At 33.2% G+C, this 20,678-nt stretch overlaps 5 protein-coding genes across 5 annotated transcripts; 3 read left to right on the forward strand and 2 right to left on the reverse strand.

Annotated features, from left to right (window-relative positions):
* Positions 1-7,611: 7,611 nt before the first annotated feature.
* LOC126875485 (NADH dehydrogenase [ubiquinone] 1 beta subcomplex subunit 2, mitochondrial-like) lies at positions 7,612-8,976 on the forward strand. The gene is made up of 4 exons (XM_050638435.1): positions 7,612-7,919; positions 7,989-8,162; positions 8,423-8,543; positions 8,741-8,976. The coding sequence occupies exons 2-4, from the start codon at positions 8,068-8,070 to the stop codon at positions 8,807-8,809; spliced, it is 285 nt and encodes a 94-aa protein (XP_050494392.1). The 5' UTR covers positions 7,612-7,919; positions 7,989-8,067; the 3' UTR covers positions 8,810-8,976.
* A 169-nt stretch (positions 8,977-9,145) lies between these two features.
* Positions 9,146-11,728, reverse strand: LOC126875476 (aldehyde dehydrogenase X, mitochondrial). Its single transcript, XM_050638411.1, has 10 exons — positions 11,421-11,728; positions 11,116-11,220; positions 10,919-11,020; positions 10,663-10,828; positions 10,289-10,593; positions 10,114-10,216; positions 9,736-10,034; positions 9,456-9,664; positions 9,292-9,366; positions 9,146-9,224 (listed from the first exon to the last, which is right to left on the reverse strand). Exons 1-10 carry the CDS (start codon positions 11,454-11,456, stop codon positions 9,155-9,157), a joined length of 1,470 nt encoding a protein of 489 aa, XP_050494368.1. The 5' UTR covers positions 11,457-11,728; the 3' UTR covers positions 9,146-9,154.
* A 205-nt stretch (positions 11,729-11,933) lies between these two features.
* Positions 11,934-14,515, forward strand: LOC126875477 (tektin-4). Its single transcript, XM_050638412.1, has 7 exons — positions 11,934-12,367; positions 12,502-12,773; positions 12,852-13,161; positions 13,255-13,469; positions 13,562-13,784; positions 13,843-13,997; positions 14,136-14,515. Exons 1-7 carry the CDS (start codon positions 12,320-12,322, stop codon positions 14,332-14,334), a joined length of 1,422 nt encoding a protein of 473 aa, XP_050494369.1. The 5' UTR covers positions 11,934-12,319; the 3' UTR covers positions 14,335-14,515.
* On the reverse strand, positions 14,394-16,571 carry LOC126875481 (thioredoxin domain-containing protein 5 homolog). Its single transcript, XM_050638430.1, has 5 exons — positions 16,115-16,571; positions 15,850-15,996; positions 15,639-15,747; positions 15,258-15,548; positions 14,394-15,150 (listed from the first exon to the last, which is right to left on the reverse strand). Exons 1-5 carry the CDS (start codon positions 16,294-16,296, stop codon positions 14,689-14,691), a joined length of 1,191 nt encoding a protein of 396 aa, XP_050494387.1. The 5' UTR covers positions 16,297-16,571; the 3' UTR covers positions 14,394-14,688.
* A 210-nt stretch (positions 16,572-16,781) lies between these two features.
* LOC126875474 (leucine-rich repeat-containing protein 40-like) lies at positions 16,782-20,677 on the forward strand. The gene is made up of 10 exons (XM_050638409.1): positions 16,782-17,227; positions 17,910-18,103; positions 18,179-18,382; positions 18,461-18,584; positions 18,746-18,915; positions 19,159-19,301; positions 19,376-19,576; positions 19,659-19,991; positions 20,158-20,343; positions 20,410-20,677. The coding sequence occupies exons 1-10, from the start codon at positions 17,080-17,082 to the stop codon at positions 20,513-20,515; spliced, it is 1,809 nt and encodes a 602-aa protein (XP_050494366.1). The 5' UTR covers positions 16,782-17,079; the 3' UTR covers positions 20,516-20,677.
* Position 20,678: the final 1 nt, after the last annotated feature.

The raw sequence follows: 20,678 nt of genomic DNA on the forward strand, positions 1-20,678 counted from the left end.
CCTCGATTCAAAGCGTCGAAAAACATACCTCGATCGAACAGGCTGTCGCGATACGGAGGTAGCTTCGCCGTAGAGCAGCTCGAGTAAACCGATGAAAACCGACTCGAGATCAAACTGAAAGAAATCGCTGCTTGTAACACGCTTTCGATTCGTAGTCGAGCGACGTTCGTACAATATTCGTATAAATATTCGCTTTCGAATACGAAACCTGTGTGTTCCTTTCTCTTCTAGCGAGCAGATAGTCGTAATTTAAAGATCGGCGTTGCTTCGCCTTGTTACCGCTACGAAGTTTGATTCGTCGAAACGCTCCGAAGATTATAAATCTTAGCACCGTGACTGTAAAATTCATGACGGACATTACGGAAACAGAAAGGAGAGATAACAGGGTAAGTAATGTACGAAAGGAAAAAGGTTAGCGAGAAAGTACCTCGATAATTCATCGCGAGCAACTAACGTATACTCGACACGAAGCGTCCGTTGCTTGAGACATCACTGCACCCAACACGAAGCAGCGTCGATTTGCCTTTTTTCAAAGGTTACGCGACGGAACTGTGAGACGCAATGCAGTTACACGTATTGCCCGCGAGGAACTGATCATTTGCAACGGCTTCGAATCGTTCGTGGTCCGAGGGCCGTCGCCGGTTATTTGTTCGACGAATTAACACGGCTCGCAAACAAATACGCGGTGCAGCTTTAAAAGCTCCGTCGTTCGTACCTTTCGGTCAACCTTCGCCGTTAGCCTTGTTGCCTTTTTTCCATACGCGCCGTCTCCAAGTAGAAACGACGCTGGTGAAATTCGTCGAACGAGGAAAAGCAAACATTACGACTACTCCGTGACTTGGAATGCGACGTTGCGTGGAACATCGATACCTCGCACTATGCGATATCTTCTAACCTGTATGTTTGGAAAAACGACTACTTTTATTTACAATCTAACGTGAATTAACTGGTTACGTCGAATATCGTTACTTCTATGAGCGCTAAAGCTCTATGAATAACAAAAGAAATGCGTGTATATTTGTTAATTCAAAATATCGCAGATAATATCATTTATAGGATAAACAAATATGTCTGACTTACGTTCATCGATCCTCGATCGTTTGAAATCGTTGTAAATACGTGTGTACACAGTCTAGTCTATCCAACGAGACGAGACAGTAAACGTAGATAAAATTTGATTGCCGTGGCTGCAATCAAGTTTTGTTTACGTTTACTGCCTCGTCTCGTTGGACAGACTACAAGTATCTTCGAAGGATTCTAAGGCATTCTATATAACAGGTTACTATTGCCTTTTTTAAACGATGGTAACGTAGGTAGCACGCGTTCTACGCGTCTGCCCTCTTACGACGACTCTCCCAAACTTCTTTTCTGCACAGCGAACAGTCGATAATATAGATTTCTAATACCATTCGCAAACTACATATGTATTTTCTACGTTATATTATTAAATATATAGAGCATAGATACAGACCTAGCGTGCTACACGAATTCGAAAATATAACCAATGAAGAAAATTTGAGATCTTTTCGTCTAATTCGAAATATCCTTACGCGTTATACGCTATGTAACGTTATATGTACATTGTTAGATATCAGACAGACGCGTCTAATATATTTGATCGTACGAGGAATTTTTTGTTACGTTGATTTATGTTAAAATATGTTATAACTTTTAATAGTATTCGGAAATGAAACGTTTCTGCCTGTGTAAATACCAAATGCTTTTTAAGTTATCAAGTATAAACTGAATCGAGTTAAATTTCAATAAATAAATTACAATTTTAACTCTCGACAACGAAGTTACAACGAAGTATCGAGCTCTTAGAACGCGCTGTATGGATTTCTCCAAAAGAAAAAGCTGTAACGTTCTCTAAGGGTTGCCGGTTATTACCGTTCATAAAACGTTACGAACCGAAAATATCGAGTCCACTCGAATATGTTGGTACGCACAAGCTTTCTGGCTTCTTCTCGGCTCGTCCAGAAAACACGCAGTTTTCTCAACTCTGTCTTCATTGCGATTATTTACATAATAGAGAGAAACGTTTAAAGATGGAAAGATCACCGGTATTTCTCGTTTCCGGAAGAGATAAAATTCACGAAATTGATCTTACTGGAACAAATACACAAACGGCGATCGAGCTACTAAAAACCGATAGCGCGAAATTTGAGAAATTCGGTAAAGTGCCGTGATACAAACGAAGCGTTTCTTTATTTGCAAAATAATCTTATTCCTTTCACGATGCAACCGTGTTCCGTGCAAAGGCCTTGCACAAATAACACGAGGAAAATTTCTAAACAACGATAACAGCCCCTCGACCAACAAAATGCGAGAAACCGCGATCACGATGTAAACTAATCTCCATTGGTGTTACGTTTACGATCTTCTTGCGGGTTTTGTCGAATACGCTGGGATCCCGCTAGATTTATGAAGCGATGATTGATGACCGGCTGGACAACCATATTCTTAGACGAGCGAAAGTAATTGCTTTGGCAACGTCTCCGAACTTGATCGCCATAGTCGCGAGCCGTTAAAGCGCGAAGAAAAATACAACGACAAGAGTTGCTCCACGCGCTTTAAATCTGCAACGAATATATTTGTACGCGGTTATATAGATACTACGGAAAAATTAGCATTATCCTATCCTTGAAACCGTAGCTCGTTTTCGCAAAATAATTTCGTGTATCTTCGCGTTATCTGAAATTTATTCGGAAGACGAAGAATGAAGAATACGCGAAGCTAATGAATAAAAATAAGGAATAGAAGTCACGTGCTCTAATAAAACGTTTCGCGCACATCGACATTGGAAGACGGTTGTCGTGGAGAAAATACAATCGTGAAATACCGTAGCTTATAAACTTACTTCGAGAACGTCCAATCGCGATTCCAATGGACGGAACGGTACGACAAAACGCGCGACTGACGTCTCGAAAGAAAGGCGAATGTTGCTCTTATCGGTCCTCCGGATGCATCGGTCGAACCAACTGACGATTCGGCAGCTGTTGCCACATCGGTAGCGTACGGAGGCGACGATTGCCACCCTGAAGCTTGTAGGGGAGACATATTGACGGACGTTACTGCTCGAGAAGAAACGCGTTCCGCGATCGTTTCCAAGGAAACGGAAGATATTAGCGTGTAAAGAAGACCGTTATAAACTACACGCTCCCGTCCAACATCTTCTCCTTGATCCTCGCAAAGTCCTTGCCCTCGCATTTTCCTTCGTTTTCGTTCTAACTGTGCGTTACATAGAGAGATGACAGCGTGTCATTTGGACGAGTACCGGTTGGTCAATCGCTCAACAAGTCGACCGAGTTCGACGCGTATATTTGTCGAGCGTTACGAATTTTTCTATCAAACGTTTTTTATCTTCTTGATAACGGTCGCCTATCGCGGCGTACACGCTATAATTATTCATCGTTCTTGTCAACCATAATTCAACTTTGAAAACTTACGCGTTTTTCCTCTCTATCTTTTTAACTTTCCTCTGTCGCGTACATCGAAAGAGCGACTTGGTTTTTAGTAACTCGATCCTAATACGATATTTACTTGGCGTTTCGATCGTGCGCTCAGGTAGAACATCTTTCGATAAAAATTCTCAAACTCCGTACGATTGTCCGATTTTCTTCACAATCGGAAGAATTATATGTTTTTTCGACGTTTTTCTTACACGCCTCGGCTGCGTTCGGTTCCAGCTGCACCTCGCCTTTCAATCGGAAGTTTTCGGAGTAGCCGTCATACAGGTGCAATAAAAACATAACTCCGACCGTCCATTCATCTAAATCCTTTGGTGGAAGGAATTCCACGTCGCGATATTCTACCTGTACCTCAAAGAGTGCATCTCCGTATTATATTTTACAATTTTAGCTACGGCTTCGTCTCAGCTCCGTTTTATTATCTTTTTTATCTTTTTCTCGGGGTTCGTTTTCGTCTTCGATTCTCCTCGGTACCAGTTTGCTTCGATTCTGCGGTTCAGTTGGACGCGTGTTGCGTAACGTTTGCTACGCCCAAAACACCAAATGTACTCGCAATTCTTTCTTCTTTTTTTTTTTTTTTTACCATTTATCGCGTGTGATTGGTGAGATCTTATTCGCGACGATCTTTTTCTACTTAAACGGGGCGATGTCTTTTCACCGGTCAGGAAAATAAATAAATCAACACGTACAAAAGTTTGTTCGAGCGACCAAGTGAGAAACAATTGCGTACGTTCTACGACACAAGGTCAACGTTTAAAACGTTCTTAAAACATAAGTTGAATATCGGTCGCGAGTAGGCTTCCGTTTTTACGCCTTTCAGAGCGAGTCAAACATTTTTATATCGCTTCGACCGGAATAGGAAATGCAACGTGACAAGATACTTTGCTTCCTACTTTTAATTACATTTATCTGAAAATTCCTCGGACAACGAGTCTCGCAAGTAGATACATCGCCATTTCCAGGCAGCCCGGAATTATCGAATTTTTCATAGGGCTTTTCCGTCTCTCACGCCCCTGGACCAACATGGCTGCTCGTGTATCCATGGTAACACCCTTTAGCTTTTGATATAATCCTCGTGAAACGCTCACGCTGGGAATAGAAGGGGCGGTACGAAAAGAGGGTGAAACTATCGCGAAGGGTGTGCTCGAGATAACGTGGCCGACCGACGCGACGCAAGATGCTTTCTACTCAGCGTCAACCATTGAAAGCCCGATCGCCTGTATTTATTAATTTATTTGCAATTCAATGGGATGAGTAATCGAAGAAACGACATTGAAACGCCGTGTCTAATACCATATGGAAATGAAAGGTAAGATCGCAAGTGTGAAAATTCGTCGGAAAAGGAGATATTGTCACGCAGATAGGTACAGTGGGCTAGACCTACGTTGTTGAATTAATTTTTAAAGTTTTCGGACGAAAAGGGAATTTGTTTATGCGTAAAGATTACTCGGTTCCTGCTGGTGACGCTTGACATAGTATTTTTCTTCTCAGACACGAAAAAAGTGAAACGGAGTTGTCCATCTTTTCCTTTCGTTATGACAAAGAATGAAAAGTTACGATTATTCTCTTATGCACATTGGCCGCCATGTATATAATTCAGAGCAAGTTGGATAATTTGGTGCTTCTCGTACCGATCTATGATCTCCTCGATTATCCTTTGTAATGGATTTCGCATTGAATCGTTCTCTACAGGGAGAATAGCTATCGATCCGTTTAATCATTTTCTGACAACGTTCTCCAAACAAGCAAAGGGTCTCTACATACGATAAGCGTCGGAACGAGTACGACTAAAGTCTATCCATACTTTTTCCCTTGCTAAACAGACTATCCGACAAATGGGTAGCCAGAACGAACATCGTTTCCTCCGCTTGGAGTGCGACGGATAACGGAAGAACATTTCGCGTAGCCAGGAATTTGCAATTGAACCGAGTTTATTGGACGATAAAGGAAAAACAGCAAACGGTGCGTTTTTCAAATGATAAAAGCTGCCGGGTGGCTAGATAAAAATCCTCCAAGTGGTATCGTAAAACGTACCGCGAGCCCCTCGACGGATCATCAATAAATTCCGGTCTCTCGAGAACGCCTGTAAACACCAGTCTACCATTGCGATAGTAAAATTATAAATCGACAATCAGGATGCGGTATCACGTCATGCATGCACGAGCGCGTAATAATTCGACTTCGATCTCGATATAAGATTTTACTCCACAAGAATGAAGAACATTTGATTCGCGTTTACAAGAGGACTCAATGGACGCGTTGTATGTACAAATTTATCTTATTCGTCTCGTTTATCGCTTTCTTAACGAATATTCTTTTACGATCTCGTATCTTTCGTACGATACGCTACGTATTATCTACTGCTTTGCACAAGTAAAGTAAATTTGCACATATGCGGCTCTAAATCACGATAGACATATCTGTATGTCGGTTATAATTCAATTCTCACGATTGTCCTAGCAAATATGTCGCGTTAATCCGCCACGAGAGTGAGAAACATTTAGTTTATACTAGTAGAAAATAAAACGTATGGGTAACCCGTTAGGTTCTCGCAAATCACCATTTTTTTTTTATTGTAATATAATCATAATTCATTTAAAAAATACGTACGTAGACATATTTTATACACGATCACTGTAACGAATCCAGGTATAGTACTTGGGAGATCGCGTTTTGTCGAGGAAAGATATTGGTCGGAAGCCACTATAAAACTTTTATTAGGGCTCACGTTGGGGAAAAGTTACGATAGGAGGACCAATGACGTGTATACCTTCAGGGGTTGCTACCGTGAACCAGATGGTTAATCGCGAATCGTAAACCCTGCGATAGACCAATGAGAGTCAGCTTGCTCGCGACTCAACTGCGAGACTACCCTCGCTTTTTCGAGCCCGCTCGTTTCACCCGTAATGGCGAGTATCTCGCAGCTGATATGTTTGAACGACTTTCATCAGTTGTTAAGTAGCCTTAAATTAATCTCGTAAAAAAAAAAAAAAAATAGTTACGACGAAAGACAGTCGAAGCCAGGTTCGTTACATAGGAGAGTAAAAAAATTTAATTTTGGCGAATAAAGTTATTCGGAATAGTTCGAAAACCAAAAACGGGTAACGATATTCCAATTTATCTTCGTGCATCGTTGTTGATAATCTCGCACGATATTCGCTAAATCTTTATTAATGGTTCGAGTTTCTACTTATCTATATCTAAGGATCTAAATGTGATAAGGAAATGGATAGTACGTGAGATATTAATCTTAATCCATTGATCTTACAATGGTTCCTGAAACAAATTAAAGCTACGGAAAAATTAATAACGTTGTATACAGTGCAATTCAATTTTCTTTGATTATTTTCTTTAAATCATAGAATTCTACATACGAGCCCTTATCTTGCGTACTTGACACGTAAGTGCTAAATAACCAGATGTGGATAAAACTCGTACTTCATCTGTAACATATTTATTTATAGGATTAGTACATAAAAAAAAAAAACGGCAGGAAATGAGAGGAAGAAATATTACGCACGAAGAAAATATCACTTTATCAAGACCTTGAGTTATCAAGAATTTGATTTTGATTAAATTGAAATACCAAGGTGAGAAAAGAAGAGATCATCGCATGATTTGTTTCTTAACGACCAAATGACTTTGTAACAAACGATATCTATTACGAAAAGCTTGCAATAACTACGTTTATTCTATTTTTTAAGTTAAGTCTACAACAACGAACATTCGCTGTTATCGACTTTGCAAAGATGAACGAAATTCTTATTTATGTCTTTCAAATGCACTAATAGCGTCCAAAATATTATACTATTAAAAAATAGGATCTTACCGCAGTATCTGCAGACTGCAAAATATTCGACTAAAATAACATTTCCTACGGTTTTGTAGGATCGCTGAAGCCAAAAATGAACGTCGTTTTTCACGGAAATATGGTGTAAAAAGTTTCGGTCAACCTGTCGTTGTGTGACGTCCTCGCGAATTTTGACGAGCACTTTTTTAAATTTGATAATCTTAACTTACCGTATGGTTTACACTCTGCATGGATTCGAATCGTGAGTATTGGATTAGATTTGGATCATTTTTTAATTTCCGGTCACTGTGAGGCGGCCGGTAACGCAGATTCCTGAAGTTAAAACCTTGTTCATAAGGACGAATTTTAAAAATCGTTCATTTCCGCGAAAAATCTTCTCAAAATACGTTCGAAAAGAGAAACTCAGACCTAAAATATTGCAGTCTGGATGTTATATAGTAAATCTAAATATTTTAACAAATTAAAACCCTTTAACCAGCTAACTGCGTTCGACGTGTGTCAATCCGAAACTTTAGTTCGGTACGGTTAATGTGTATACGCAGGTAATTGATTAATTACAGAATTGATACATTTTTATGCAAAAAGTATAAAAATACCGTTTTTTACAATTTTGCAAAGGAGCAATTTATATGTAGTAGGTGAGTATACATATATACATATGTATATGATAGAAATACTATTTAATCTTACATGGTTGTATCAGTTAGTTTCTTAGCATCCCCAGTAGGGATGGTCTTACCGTGAACGGGAATCAAGATCATTGATTGAAATTATAACAGCTGAAAAATGTTGCTGTCGCGTGGCCCATCAATTTTGAGAAACATATATGAATTAAATGGAAGAAAACAGACTGGAGTGAATTTACAACAGATTCGTAAATGGTAAATATATTACATAACCTCTATTTGAAATGAGGTTAGATTTGTGTACTCTTGTATTTACCGTAAAATTTTTAATATTTATAATATATTCAGAAATATAGGAATTATTCACATACACACACACACATAATAATATGTCATACATATAATTCATATGTAATAAATATGTATAATGTATCCTATCTCAAGCACATCTAAGAACTCATTGTAAATTCATTGTCTCAAAGAAGTAATTGATTCAAATTATCAAATATTTTTAGTTGGACCTATCGTACAGTGACTGAACCTAAAAGACATTGGAAAATAATAGCTGAATGCGTTGGCGGAGTGGTATGGTGGTGGATCTTCTGGAACGCGTGGCACGATTATGAGCATATTACTGTAAGTAATATAATTATCGTCAGCATACTTTATTTGAAAAGATATTTTGCAATAATTAGTATTTTTTAAAATACAAGATACTTAAATGAATAATTTTCTGTATTTGATACATTTTATTGCATTTTATACTATATTATGCACACACACATATTTTCTACTTTATGTTAAATATTCGATTTATATTCTTGTACATTTAGGGTCACTTCCCTGAAATACGTCCAATAGAGTGGTCTGACGAAGAATTGGGAATTCCACCAGATGATTAGATAGTCAAACAGATTTTTTCTGTATAAAAGATATTGAAACTTTGGCGTATATGTGTCAATGATTTTGATGTATTTAAATATTAGATTACTACCATGTTAGAACTCATATATAATAATATATTAAATATATTATTTATGTTTTTAATAAAGATATCATTTGAATCATGTGGTTAAAAGTTTGATTCTTTATTCATTGTTATTTTATTAACAATTAGTTCATTGATAATTCCTATATACGTTTACGTACATTTGTAAATGAATTTTGAAAATATATGCAATAATTTTATTAAAATATAGATTTATATAAACTTTAACGATACGTAATAAAATACATACATAATATTTTTAATTACGTGTTGGCACTTTAATAGATATTGTCTTAGTCTCAAGATACTCTTTTAACCCTTCTGCGCCACTAAAATATAAAGGTAACAATGTATATTTTGTTTCAAAGTCATTTGATTAAATGCTGACAAACTTACAGCTCACGACCTATTCCCGACTGTTTGAATCCTCCAAAGGGAGTTTGAGGCGTGATAGCATCGTAACAATTTACCCTATTCGACGATAATTTTTTTAAGTAAAGTTCCATTAAGCTCTGTCAAACATACATATAACGAATACAGAATTGCTATGAAATCTTTACCAAACGCTTCCAGCTTGTACTGCTTGTGCAAACGTCAAAGCTTTATCAATATCTTTACTAAGAACACCAGCGGCAAGGCCATAATTTGTATTGTTTGCACGTTCGATAACTTCATCCATCGTTTCAAATTTTAAAATAGATTGAACAGGTCCAAATATTTCTTCTTTTGCAATTCTCATATCGTCAGTCACGTTTGAAAAAACGGTAGGCTTAAATTAACATTAAGATGGTCACACAAAAAAACAAATGATATAAAAAACATTCACTTAAAAAATTATACCTTGATAAAATAACCAACATTGCCGTGACGTTCTCCACCAACTTCTAATACAGCTCCTTCTTCCTTTCCTGATTTAATTAAACCTAAAACTTTATCAAACATTTCTCGATCAACTTGTGGTCCCTGTTGAGTTTCAGCATCAAAAGGATCACCGACTTTTGTTTTCAACGCTAATTGTTTAGCGCAAGCAACGAATTGATCATAAATTTTAGCATGTACGAAAGTACGTGAACCGGCACAACAGTTTTGTCCATGATTCGCAAATATCGCATTATAAGCAATTTCAGCCGCTTTTTCGACTAGAAGTTAATGTACATACTTATTAATTCTCTTATACTGTTATATGTTAATAATTTAATAAGTGTTTTATCAACATACTGTCAACATCATCAAAAATAACCAATGGACTTTTGCCACCGAGTTCAAGAGAAACACGTTTAAGATTACTCTTAGCAGAAGCTGCCATTATCAGATGACCAACCTATAAATCATATACCAAATGTTAATATAGCTTTGTGAATTAGTATAATAATTAACGATATATACAAGATACCTCTGTAGACCCAGTGAATGCAACTTTTTGAATTCCTGGATGTTCGGCGATAGCTGCACCAGCTGTTGGACCATAACCGGTAATAACGTTTATAACGCCGGGTGGAAATCCAGCCTCTTTAGCAAGTGCTGCGGCATAAAGAGCACTTAAAGAAGTTTGTTCAGCTGGCTTCAAAACAATAGTACATCCAGTAGCCAATGCTGGACCCCATTTCCACGCCAACATAAGAAAAGGATAATTCCAAGGGATAATTTGTCCTACTACACCAATCGGTTCCTTGCGTGTAAGTGAAACAAGATTTCCATCTAAATAACAAATATTGTACATGAGCATTTATGAAACACCGCTCGTTTACTTACAGATGTTAAACATACCTACTGGAATAGTGTCTCCAAAAATCTTATCACACCATCCAGCGTAATAACGAATTGTATCTATGCTGGCTTCTATATCGGAAACTGCATTTGAGTATGTTTTTCCATTATCCAAGACTTCAAGAGTGGCAATATATTCCAAATCTCTTGTAATAAGATCTGCAAACTATATACATCCAAATATTATAATTAAATATAAAAATGTTAACATAAAGCTTATTAAAAATATTATTCAATTATAAAACAAATAATATACTTTGTTCATAAGTTTTCCACGAACAGATGGATCCATATTTCGCCAATCTGATCCTCTACTAAATGCTTGACTTGCAGCTGCAACTGCCTTATCTACATCTGCCTATATTAAAGAAAGTAAATATCTAAGATAACCTAATATTTGATATAAAAAATTTTCCATAATATAACGAAGATTACAAAATTAAAGTATAATACCTTATCACCTTCAGAGATATCTGCAATAACAGTACCGTCAGCTGGATTTATAGTAGGAAACTTTTTACGACTCACTGAATCCATAAATTCATTATTTATAAATAACTGAAAATATGTGATATTAATGTTAATATAAGTTTCATTATTATTGTTCTTATTACTATTCTGGTGTCAACATCTATGATTATTTGTCAGAATATAAGATATAGACTACGTATGTGTAATTTTTATAAGATATGATTAAAGGTTATATGTTTCTTCTTATAAAAATTAATTTTTATATCTTCTACAGCTAAACAATTTACCTGAGTATATTTAATATCCGGCATTTTACGATTCATTTCTGCAGATGTATCTCGTCAGACGCACTCAGCGGTAGTCACCGTACTATCAATAAATAATTCAACATATATGGAGCAGCGCATTAAATACTGCTTCTTGTTGTTATCAAATATTATCACGAGAACGAACCTCCTAACTTTATTCGAAGTCAATTAACTGCATACATATGTATTTAAAGATACAAAATACTTATCATAAACGAAAACAATATTTTACAATAGACATGATTTATTGCTACATATTTTTGTTAAAACGTTTATCTATTGTCTTTTATGTAATAAATATTTATATTACTACATATATTATTTATATTGTAGTTTTTGTCACAAGAATTAATTAAATAGCATAGCTATTTGAGATAAGGTTACATCTGCTCGTACTTTTATCTGAAATAAATATGTACACACACATATCTATATATGTACCTATATATATATATATTGACGTTCAAACGCACGCGATTACATTTTTATAATAAATATTTTTCGGTAATCTATAAGGTATAAAACTACATAATCTCATTATTTAAATTGATAAATCAACGCATTTAAAAGAATACTTCTTGTGGTTTATAACATTTTATATTTCATTGAAACGATATTTATATATAGAAACGATATTTTCAATCATCTTTCAATAACTTTTGCTAAATCATTACCGAAGTCATTTAATTACTCGACAAAGAAAATATTTCGTTGCTACGGAGTATTAAATCAATAAATTTCGCTCACTTCTCTGTGGATATATTGACAGCATAGTTACTGTCTTACGAAAATCATTCGTAATAAAAACAGAAATTTGTGTTAAAGCAATCTCGAGAGCTGTAGAAATTTAGTAGTAATTTATTAGGAGAACATTTAACATGAATACTGAACAAGATTCGACTAAATTGGACGAAGTCCAGGATACGGTAAATTTTAGTTTAAGATAACCACTTATGTAACTTTTATATTATTTACTACATGAATCGAGAGAAGTAATTGATTTTACTATTTTGTTTCAAATGAGTTTCTGAGCATTTTTTCTAAAAAATAACTTATATAGCCTTGCCCAAGGATAGATTATACTAAAAAAAGCGACGGACCGCCTCTTTATTTTCCTCAACCAGGAGATGAGCTTCCGGCGCAACCAGAAGAACGAATGGAAGCGATTGGTCCATGGGCAACCGGTCGTGTAAATTTTACACCTCAAGATGGTTTAACGGGAGTTAGACCAGTTGTTGATCGATATTCTGTAACTAGCTTTGGAGCACCTCAATGGAGAGCTCATAATCAGAAATTTTTTAAACAATCGGATGAGAAGATTCAAGAAGCACAGTATGCAAACAAACCTGTACATTAACGTGATATCTTATATTATTAGCTCAAATAATAATAAAAAGCATGATATTTTAGACTTGCTGTAAATAATGCACAACGATGTGTCGAAAGATCGTATAAAGAAGCAGATAAGATACAGTTGAAATCGACAGATAATTTAAAAAATCGTGCAAACGAAGTATATCGTTGGAAAACCGAATTAGAACATTTAATACTTGAAATCACGAAAGAGATAGAATTATTGGAAGCTGAACATCGACGAGTAAAGCATTCTTTGTCACTCCTTACAGTTCCAGAATCTATCGCTGGCGAATTCCTACAATTACGATCAAAACGACTAGAGTCTGACCTTATTAGAGATGAAGTAGAGGAAGAGCTTACCAAAGTTAATATCGTTAATAACATAGTAAATGTATAAAGAAAAAACAATTGTAGGAATAATATACGTATAGTAGCAAATACATATTAATTGTTATAGGAGGTAGCACTTTGCTCAGAAATACGCGATTTACTTTGTAGAAGTCGGGAACATATAGAAATGCAATTAATCGAATTAAAGGCAGCAAAAGTAAGAATGGAAATGGATTGGACTGATAAAACTGACGCTTATGACATTGATTCCTGCAATATACAACTGAAAAATGATTCTCCCATTATCTTGTGGAAACTCGGAGCTACAAGATTTCCAGCAGGGTATGTATCAGAATTAATGTTTTAATTTACAATTAGCATTAATTTAGATTAGATTTTGAAATTTGTATAAATTATTAATTCTTTTTCGTTAGACAATCGACACCTTCGAGTTATGAACATTACACACGAGAAAGTTTAACTGATGCAGAAGCAGCCAAGCAGAGATCTGTAAATTTAAGACTTACTTTAGATTCTACATATAAGAATTCCATTAAAAATCTCCGAGATCAAGCGACTCGCGTAGATCTGGTTTTAAGTCAAAAGATTAAACTTACTGAGGATATTCGTTTACAATTAGAAAAAGAACTACTTCGCGTAAGTTCAAAATTCATTACGTAAAATTGCCGTATCGTAATGATAAGAATTCTTTTAGTGTTTACACGAACTTGCAAATACTGAAAAATCTATAGAAGAGCTTCGTCATTCAACAAGAGGATTGGATTGCGTGATGAAAGTAGCGCAAACAAGATTATCGAACAGGTTACAACGACGTAATGTAGAAAGTTGCCGTGATACTTCCCAATTCTCGTAAGTATCTTATCAATGAGCTATTATATATTATACTTGATAATATAATATAACTAAATAATCATTATAAGATATATAAATTTAATTTACTTGTAACTTTGCACAAAACATATTTATCGTAAAATATGCTTCATTTAGTTTGGTGGAAGAAGTGAAATTACTTAATGAACGCACATCAGCTATGTTAGCGGAATTAAAACGAGCCGAAGATACGCAGGCAGGTTTGGTAAAAGCGAGAAGTGATCTTGAACGAGAAATAATCGTAAAACGTAAAACACTGTACATAGATAAACAACGTGGGCAGTTGTTACGCTCATTTTATCCTTCAACCATTTAATGATAAACTTTATATTTTGAAGCTTTTAACAGGCTTGATAGGAACACAGCAAACACGAGTAATTTTATAAATATATTTTGGAAGTACACGATTAGTTCACGCAAAAATATAATAGTTCTGTAATAATTTTCTTTTAATATTTTATACAAAAATGAAAAATATATGGCCTGGTTACCTTGGGGTTTTTATGTGATGCTTCTTACATTTATGTATAATTAAATTAAACGTTATATATATAATATATATATATATATATATTTATATATATTTATATATATAAATATAAATATAAAATCAGTTTAAGTTAATGATATTGCTTTAAAATTAGATTAGTTACAAGAAAAATATGCATAATCACAATTCGTCATGCGGCTGTATATAATTCAATACAAATTCGGTGAGATCGTCTAAATTTCGAGCACCATTGTATTCAGAAACTTTAAGTCCGTCGCGATATAAATACAAAGTCGGAAAACCATCTACTTCTTGTTCATTGCACAATTCTTTACTTACATCGAGAGTACAGTCTACTTTTGCTATTTTCACATTGTCGTTTGTTAAGAATTTTTTCCCAAGATCTTTCCAAATAGGCGCTAAACGTTTACAATGCCCACACCAAGGTGCGAAAAACTTAACGAATGAAATGCCGTTTTCGATACCATGTTTAAAGCTCTCACCAGTTAAACTGAGTACAGTATGAGTTGTACTATCTAAATTTTCAGTCTTAGTGTTAGCTTGGTCATTTCCTTTCTCAAGCATTTTTGATACATAAACTTTAAGCTCTTCATGAGTGCGTTGCCCAGCATATTTATCCACCTATATATTCATACATACCAAATATTATTGAAATTAATTTTTGAAAAGAAAAATTTTAATTTCTGCAAAAAAAAAAAAAAAGGATAAAAACGATACTTAAATTTTACCTTTTTTCCATCTTCAATCCAAAGCAATGTTGGATATCCTTTTATATCAAATTGTCCACAAACACTACGATGTTGTGTACAATCTACTTTAGAAATACTAACATAATTATCATTACGTAAACTATTAGCTAATTCTTCCCAGGTAGGAGCTAATTTCTGGCAGTGGCCACACCAAGGTGCATAGAATTTTACAAAATGATAGCCAGTAGATACATGTTTGTCGAAAGTATCCTCCGTTAATTCCAATAAACCATTTACTGGTTCAGGAGGTGTTGGTGCCTCATCTTCACTCTAGTTCAGAAAATTTAAAAAAAGCAATTGAACACTAAGATTGGATATTATCATATATTATAATCTAATATACGTGTTTTTTATAATTACTTCCAAGGATATACCCAGCTGAGCAGTAAGAAAAGATGTTAAAGATGGCAAATCCCTTGTACCTCTGAACTTAGTACCTTTGGCTTCTCCAGCTTTAAAAAATTTTAATCTGCAATATTAAGAACCCTAAAGTTTATTTCTTTATAATTGTATACGTATATATCATATAATGTCACAAATATTTTGTGGAATATATCTATATCACGCATACGTAGGATAACCAGTAACATCATGCTCTGTGCATAAACTGTTATCTGTAGTACAATCTACTTTAGCAATTTTTATATTCTTATCCTCTAAGTTTGACATTTTAGCTAATTGTTCCCATGTAGGTTCCAGTCTTTGACAGTGACCACACCTAAAAAAAGTAAATATTCTTTATTGTAAAGGCTACATAACACTGATATCAGTAATAATATTATTCCAATGAATTTATAAATATATAGAAAAAGATCTTTTTAAAATAGGATGCATACCAAGGTGCATAAAACATGATAAAATGATTTTTCTTCTGAATTTCTGTTGAAAAATTATCTTTAGTATACTGCATAGTAGTATGTATATGATCTCCTTGTTCACTGTTAACTTGACTCAGCATAAATATAAATAAAAGGATATGCTTTTTTAACATAATAAAATTCGATGAATTCGCACTCATATTGATGAATAATTAATATTTTACTAAATGATTAAATATTTAAAAATAAATATGCTACTATCAGAGGTGGTAAAAACAATAATTTAAAAAATTTTTAGCGTTGCATCACGTATACTTTTAAGATTATAGTTTCAAGACGATTTCACACTTTAAGCAATTCAGATTTTTATACTGCTTAAATAGTAGTACAGACTGATTTTTTGTTATTTAATAATTTTAACTATTATTTCGACTACACATTAGTTTCCACAGTCCCACACAAATGGATCGAAACCGCCGATTCCGCCCCCATATGATAATAATACCATCCTAGTGGCAACATTTTATCTTAAAGTTCCTATAAATGCTTCTAGTACTGAGTCTTAAAAATTTCCTTTACTACAATGGCTCTGTTATAATTCATTACAGGTGTCAGAAAGGAGATTTTCTCTCATTATTTCAGTCATTAATGATTATTCGTTTTTTATGCAATGTTAAAATAGTTATTTATATCTTAGTAGATAAGGAAGTTAAATTTCTACAGTACGAAATAATTAAAACAATGATTGTATTTATCTCTAATCTCTTTGTTATATCAAATAAACTAAACAATAGATACAAAAGATCGAATTCTACTGAATTCATCAAAATAAACTTGTATTCGATATTGGCTATTTTGTCGGCATATATAATTATTATATGATTTACATGTCGTTGTCATACAAAGTGGGGGAACATTCATGATTAAGTCATCCCGTATCCCGAGGATATCAATGTGTAAACAATGTACGTGATAGATACAGTATGAGTGGCGTAAAGAAAAAAGCTAATCATTTAGCAGTGTTTAAAAAACGAACGAAGAATGACGATAATGCTGAACTGTCTGAAATTATTATTATATCCGCGAGAAAGAGTGGAAATTTAAACCTCTCATCGAGAGGACTATTTACGGGTATCCATATTATTTCAAAATTACATATATAAATGTTATTCGATATCATTCAGACGCTTGATATCTCGATGCAGTAGTCATATACTATAATGTGCATGTTTGTTCACACATCTGTATTACATTATAGTTTCTATAATTTATCATTTATATATTGTTTTTTTATTTATTGTGATAGGAAATAAATTATACATTTGTTACATATACAAAATATCATTATCTTACAACAATATTATACATTTTATTCAATATATATATCATAAAGAAAGTATTACGTTAGCGATAAACGTATACTTATCAGCTTAATGCTTTTTAGTTGCAATTCATTTTTCAATTTCGTTACTGATAAACAATAAAAGTTATTCATTACATTTTTGGACCTTTTTTTATTTTTGCACCCATTTATATATGTAAAGCATGAAATCTGAATCATTAAATAAATGTTATTATATATTACCTTTTCAATTTCAATTGTAGCCATGAAACTATTTGTTTATGTCGATTCATAGATAGCTTTGCATGTTAGATTGTGAATAATGCAATAGAACAAGCAATATTTACAGTATCATCATCAGATTATCATATGCGTATCAAGGTAAGTTATTTTTTTAAAAGTGTCATATTTTATGTTTAATTGAAATCCATATTAGTTAAATTATGTTAAAACTAACAAAATCTATTATAGTACCTAATAGAGTATGGAATATAAATGATTTAACTGAAGAAGAAATAAGGGATTTACATTTTGAGCTTGATTATGTACAAGAAACTGAAAGGTGGTGGGAACAAGAACCTCTCCAGACATTGGACTTAAGTTGTAATACTTTAAAGAAAATTGATCCACAAATAGAAAATTTAACAGAGTTAACTACATTATATGTAAGTATAACAGTTTTATATATGAAGAAATTGCATATATGTAAAACACTATGTAATAAACTTTAATCTTTACAGCTGCACAATAATCGGTTGGAAGATTTGCCTGCTGAAATAGGAAATTTAAAAAAATTAAACATACTAAATTTATCAAATAATAAATTGGAAAAATTTCCACGTGAATTTTATAAGCTAAATGAATTACGTGAATTAAATTTAAAAAATAATAGTATAAAGGAGCTCGATCCAGCAGTTGGAGACTTTGTGATGTTGACCTATCTGGTATATTATAATAACTTATTTATATGTTTTTAAGACAAACTTGTATACTTGATCTTCTGAAATGTTGCACATGTTTAGGATTTATCATATAATAACTTGATTGAGTTACCAATTGGAATGGGATATTTAGTAAGACTAACTTCCTTGGATTTAAGTCATAATATGTTAAAGGAATTGCCACCTGATTTAACAAATATGAGAGGTATGATTTACAATAATGTGTCTATTTATATGATTTGTTTAATTTAATTTTTTTTATCATATGTTTAATGTATAATATCAGTTAGAAGAAAAACAGTTTCACACTGCTTCTTCCTGTATGACAAAAATTTAATAAAAAGCATACATATTTTTTGAAAATAGCATTACAAAAGTTAAATGCAAGTTATAATCAGTTGGAAATGTTGCCACCTCTGGGTGAATTAAGGAAGGTAGAAACAGTGATGTTGCAATCAAACAAATTAACAACATTTCCTGATATATCTGGTTGTATACTATTAAGAGTACTACACTTGGCTGATAATAACATTACTGTACGTACTATTATATGCTGATCTAAGCATATATAGTGATTATTTATGGAGAAATAAATAGTTTATATACGCATTTCAGTTATATACATAGAGAAAATTCTTAATGCATTTAATATATCTATAAAAAGATATATTGTTTAATTTTTCATAAAATATTATAATAATTTATATTAATAACAACATTATATGTAATGAAAATGTATATATAATAGATTTTTAATGTTTATTTTGCATAATTTATAGGAAATTGATATGTCTTGTTTAGAAGGTGTAGGACAATTAAAAACATTAACATTAGGAAATAATCAAATTGAAACAATACCAGAAGAAATAATAAAACTGGTGTACCTAGAAATTTTTGATTTATCACACAACAAACTAACTCTGTATGTTACTTTGTGTACATTATTATTTTACTTTAATGAAATATTTTCGAAATAATATTTGTTGTGTTTTATAGAATACCAAAATACATTGGCCTACTACCTAATTTAAAACAATTTGCGATTGACGGGAATGATATACAGAATGTTAGAACCGACATAATACGATGCGGTACATCTCGAATTTTAAAACATATACGACAGGGTATTAAAAGTACAAACTTGGATGTGAAGGAGCACGTGGTAGCAGATACTAGTACAAATATTTATCCAGATAGGTATCTGATTTAATTAAATTAATATTTACTGTAGTGAGAACTATCAGTGGCAAATTATTTTTAATTAATTTACTATACTTAGGTATACAATGCAGAGTACAAAATTGCTCAGTTTGGCTGGACAAAATCTTACTGAACTACCTCAAGAAGTTCTTGAAAATGCATGCAAAGCCGATGTAGGTACAGTGGATTTAAGTAGGAATAAGCTGTCTATCTTACCTGATAAATTATGCATAATTGAAAGAATCGCCGATTTAAAACTGACATCTAATCAACTAACACATATACCAGAATGGATTGGTGAAAAATATAAGTATCTACAGATTTTGGATTTAAGCAGAAATCTTTTACAATCACTTCCCATCAATCTTGGCTTGCTTAAATATTTACAAGAACTTAATATCTCATTTAACAGGTATTGTACGCTTGTATGCAGTATGGTAGTATGCACTATTTATATGTAATATGTAATAACGTATATTATATGAATTACGTTATTGCATTACAATTTTTGCTTTTACAATATATATTCACACATATGTAAGTCAAATCTCGTTAAAACTTATTGGTATATTGTATAGGTATAAAGAAATACCAGAATCTGTTTATGCTATAAATTCTTTAGAGATATTAATAGCGAATGACAATTTAATTACCGATATTGATGTACCATCTTTTCAAAAATTGCAAAAACTTGCGATATTAAATCTCGCTAATAACAACATTGGATTCGTACCGCCAGAACTAGGCACTTTGAAGAACTTACGGTAAGTCGAGATAAGTAAATCATATTCATTAAATACGTATATGAATATAACATCAAGTTTTTTTAGGAATCTATCTTTATCTGGAAATTGTTTCAAACAACCTAGACAAGCAATTTTAGCAAAGTCTACAGAAGAAATCCTAGCATATCTTAGAAACAGAATACCTCAGTGAAATTAATAAATTATTACAGAAAATTTAAACTAAAGGAAGAATATGAAGATAAGGACAAGGATACAAATGAACATGTGTCAACAAAGTTATATGCCAACTATATAATGTTATTGTAATAATAAATTCTTAGATAAATTATCTAAAATAAATTAATTGATTTTAT

Source organism: Bombus huntii, chromosome 18 (genome assembly GCF_024542735.1).
Source record: "Bombus huntii isolate Logan2020A chromosome 18, iyBomHunt1.1, whole genome shotgun sequence".
NCBI lineage: Eukaryota > Metazoa > Arthropoda > Insecta > Hymenoptera > Apidae > Bombus > Bombus huntii.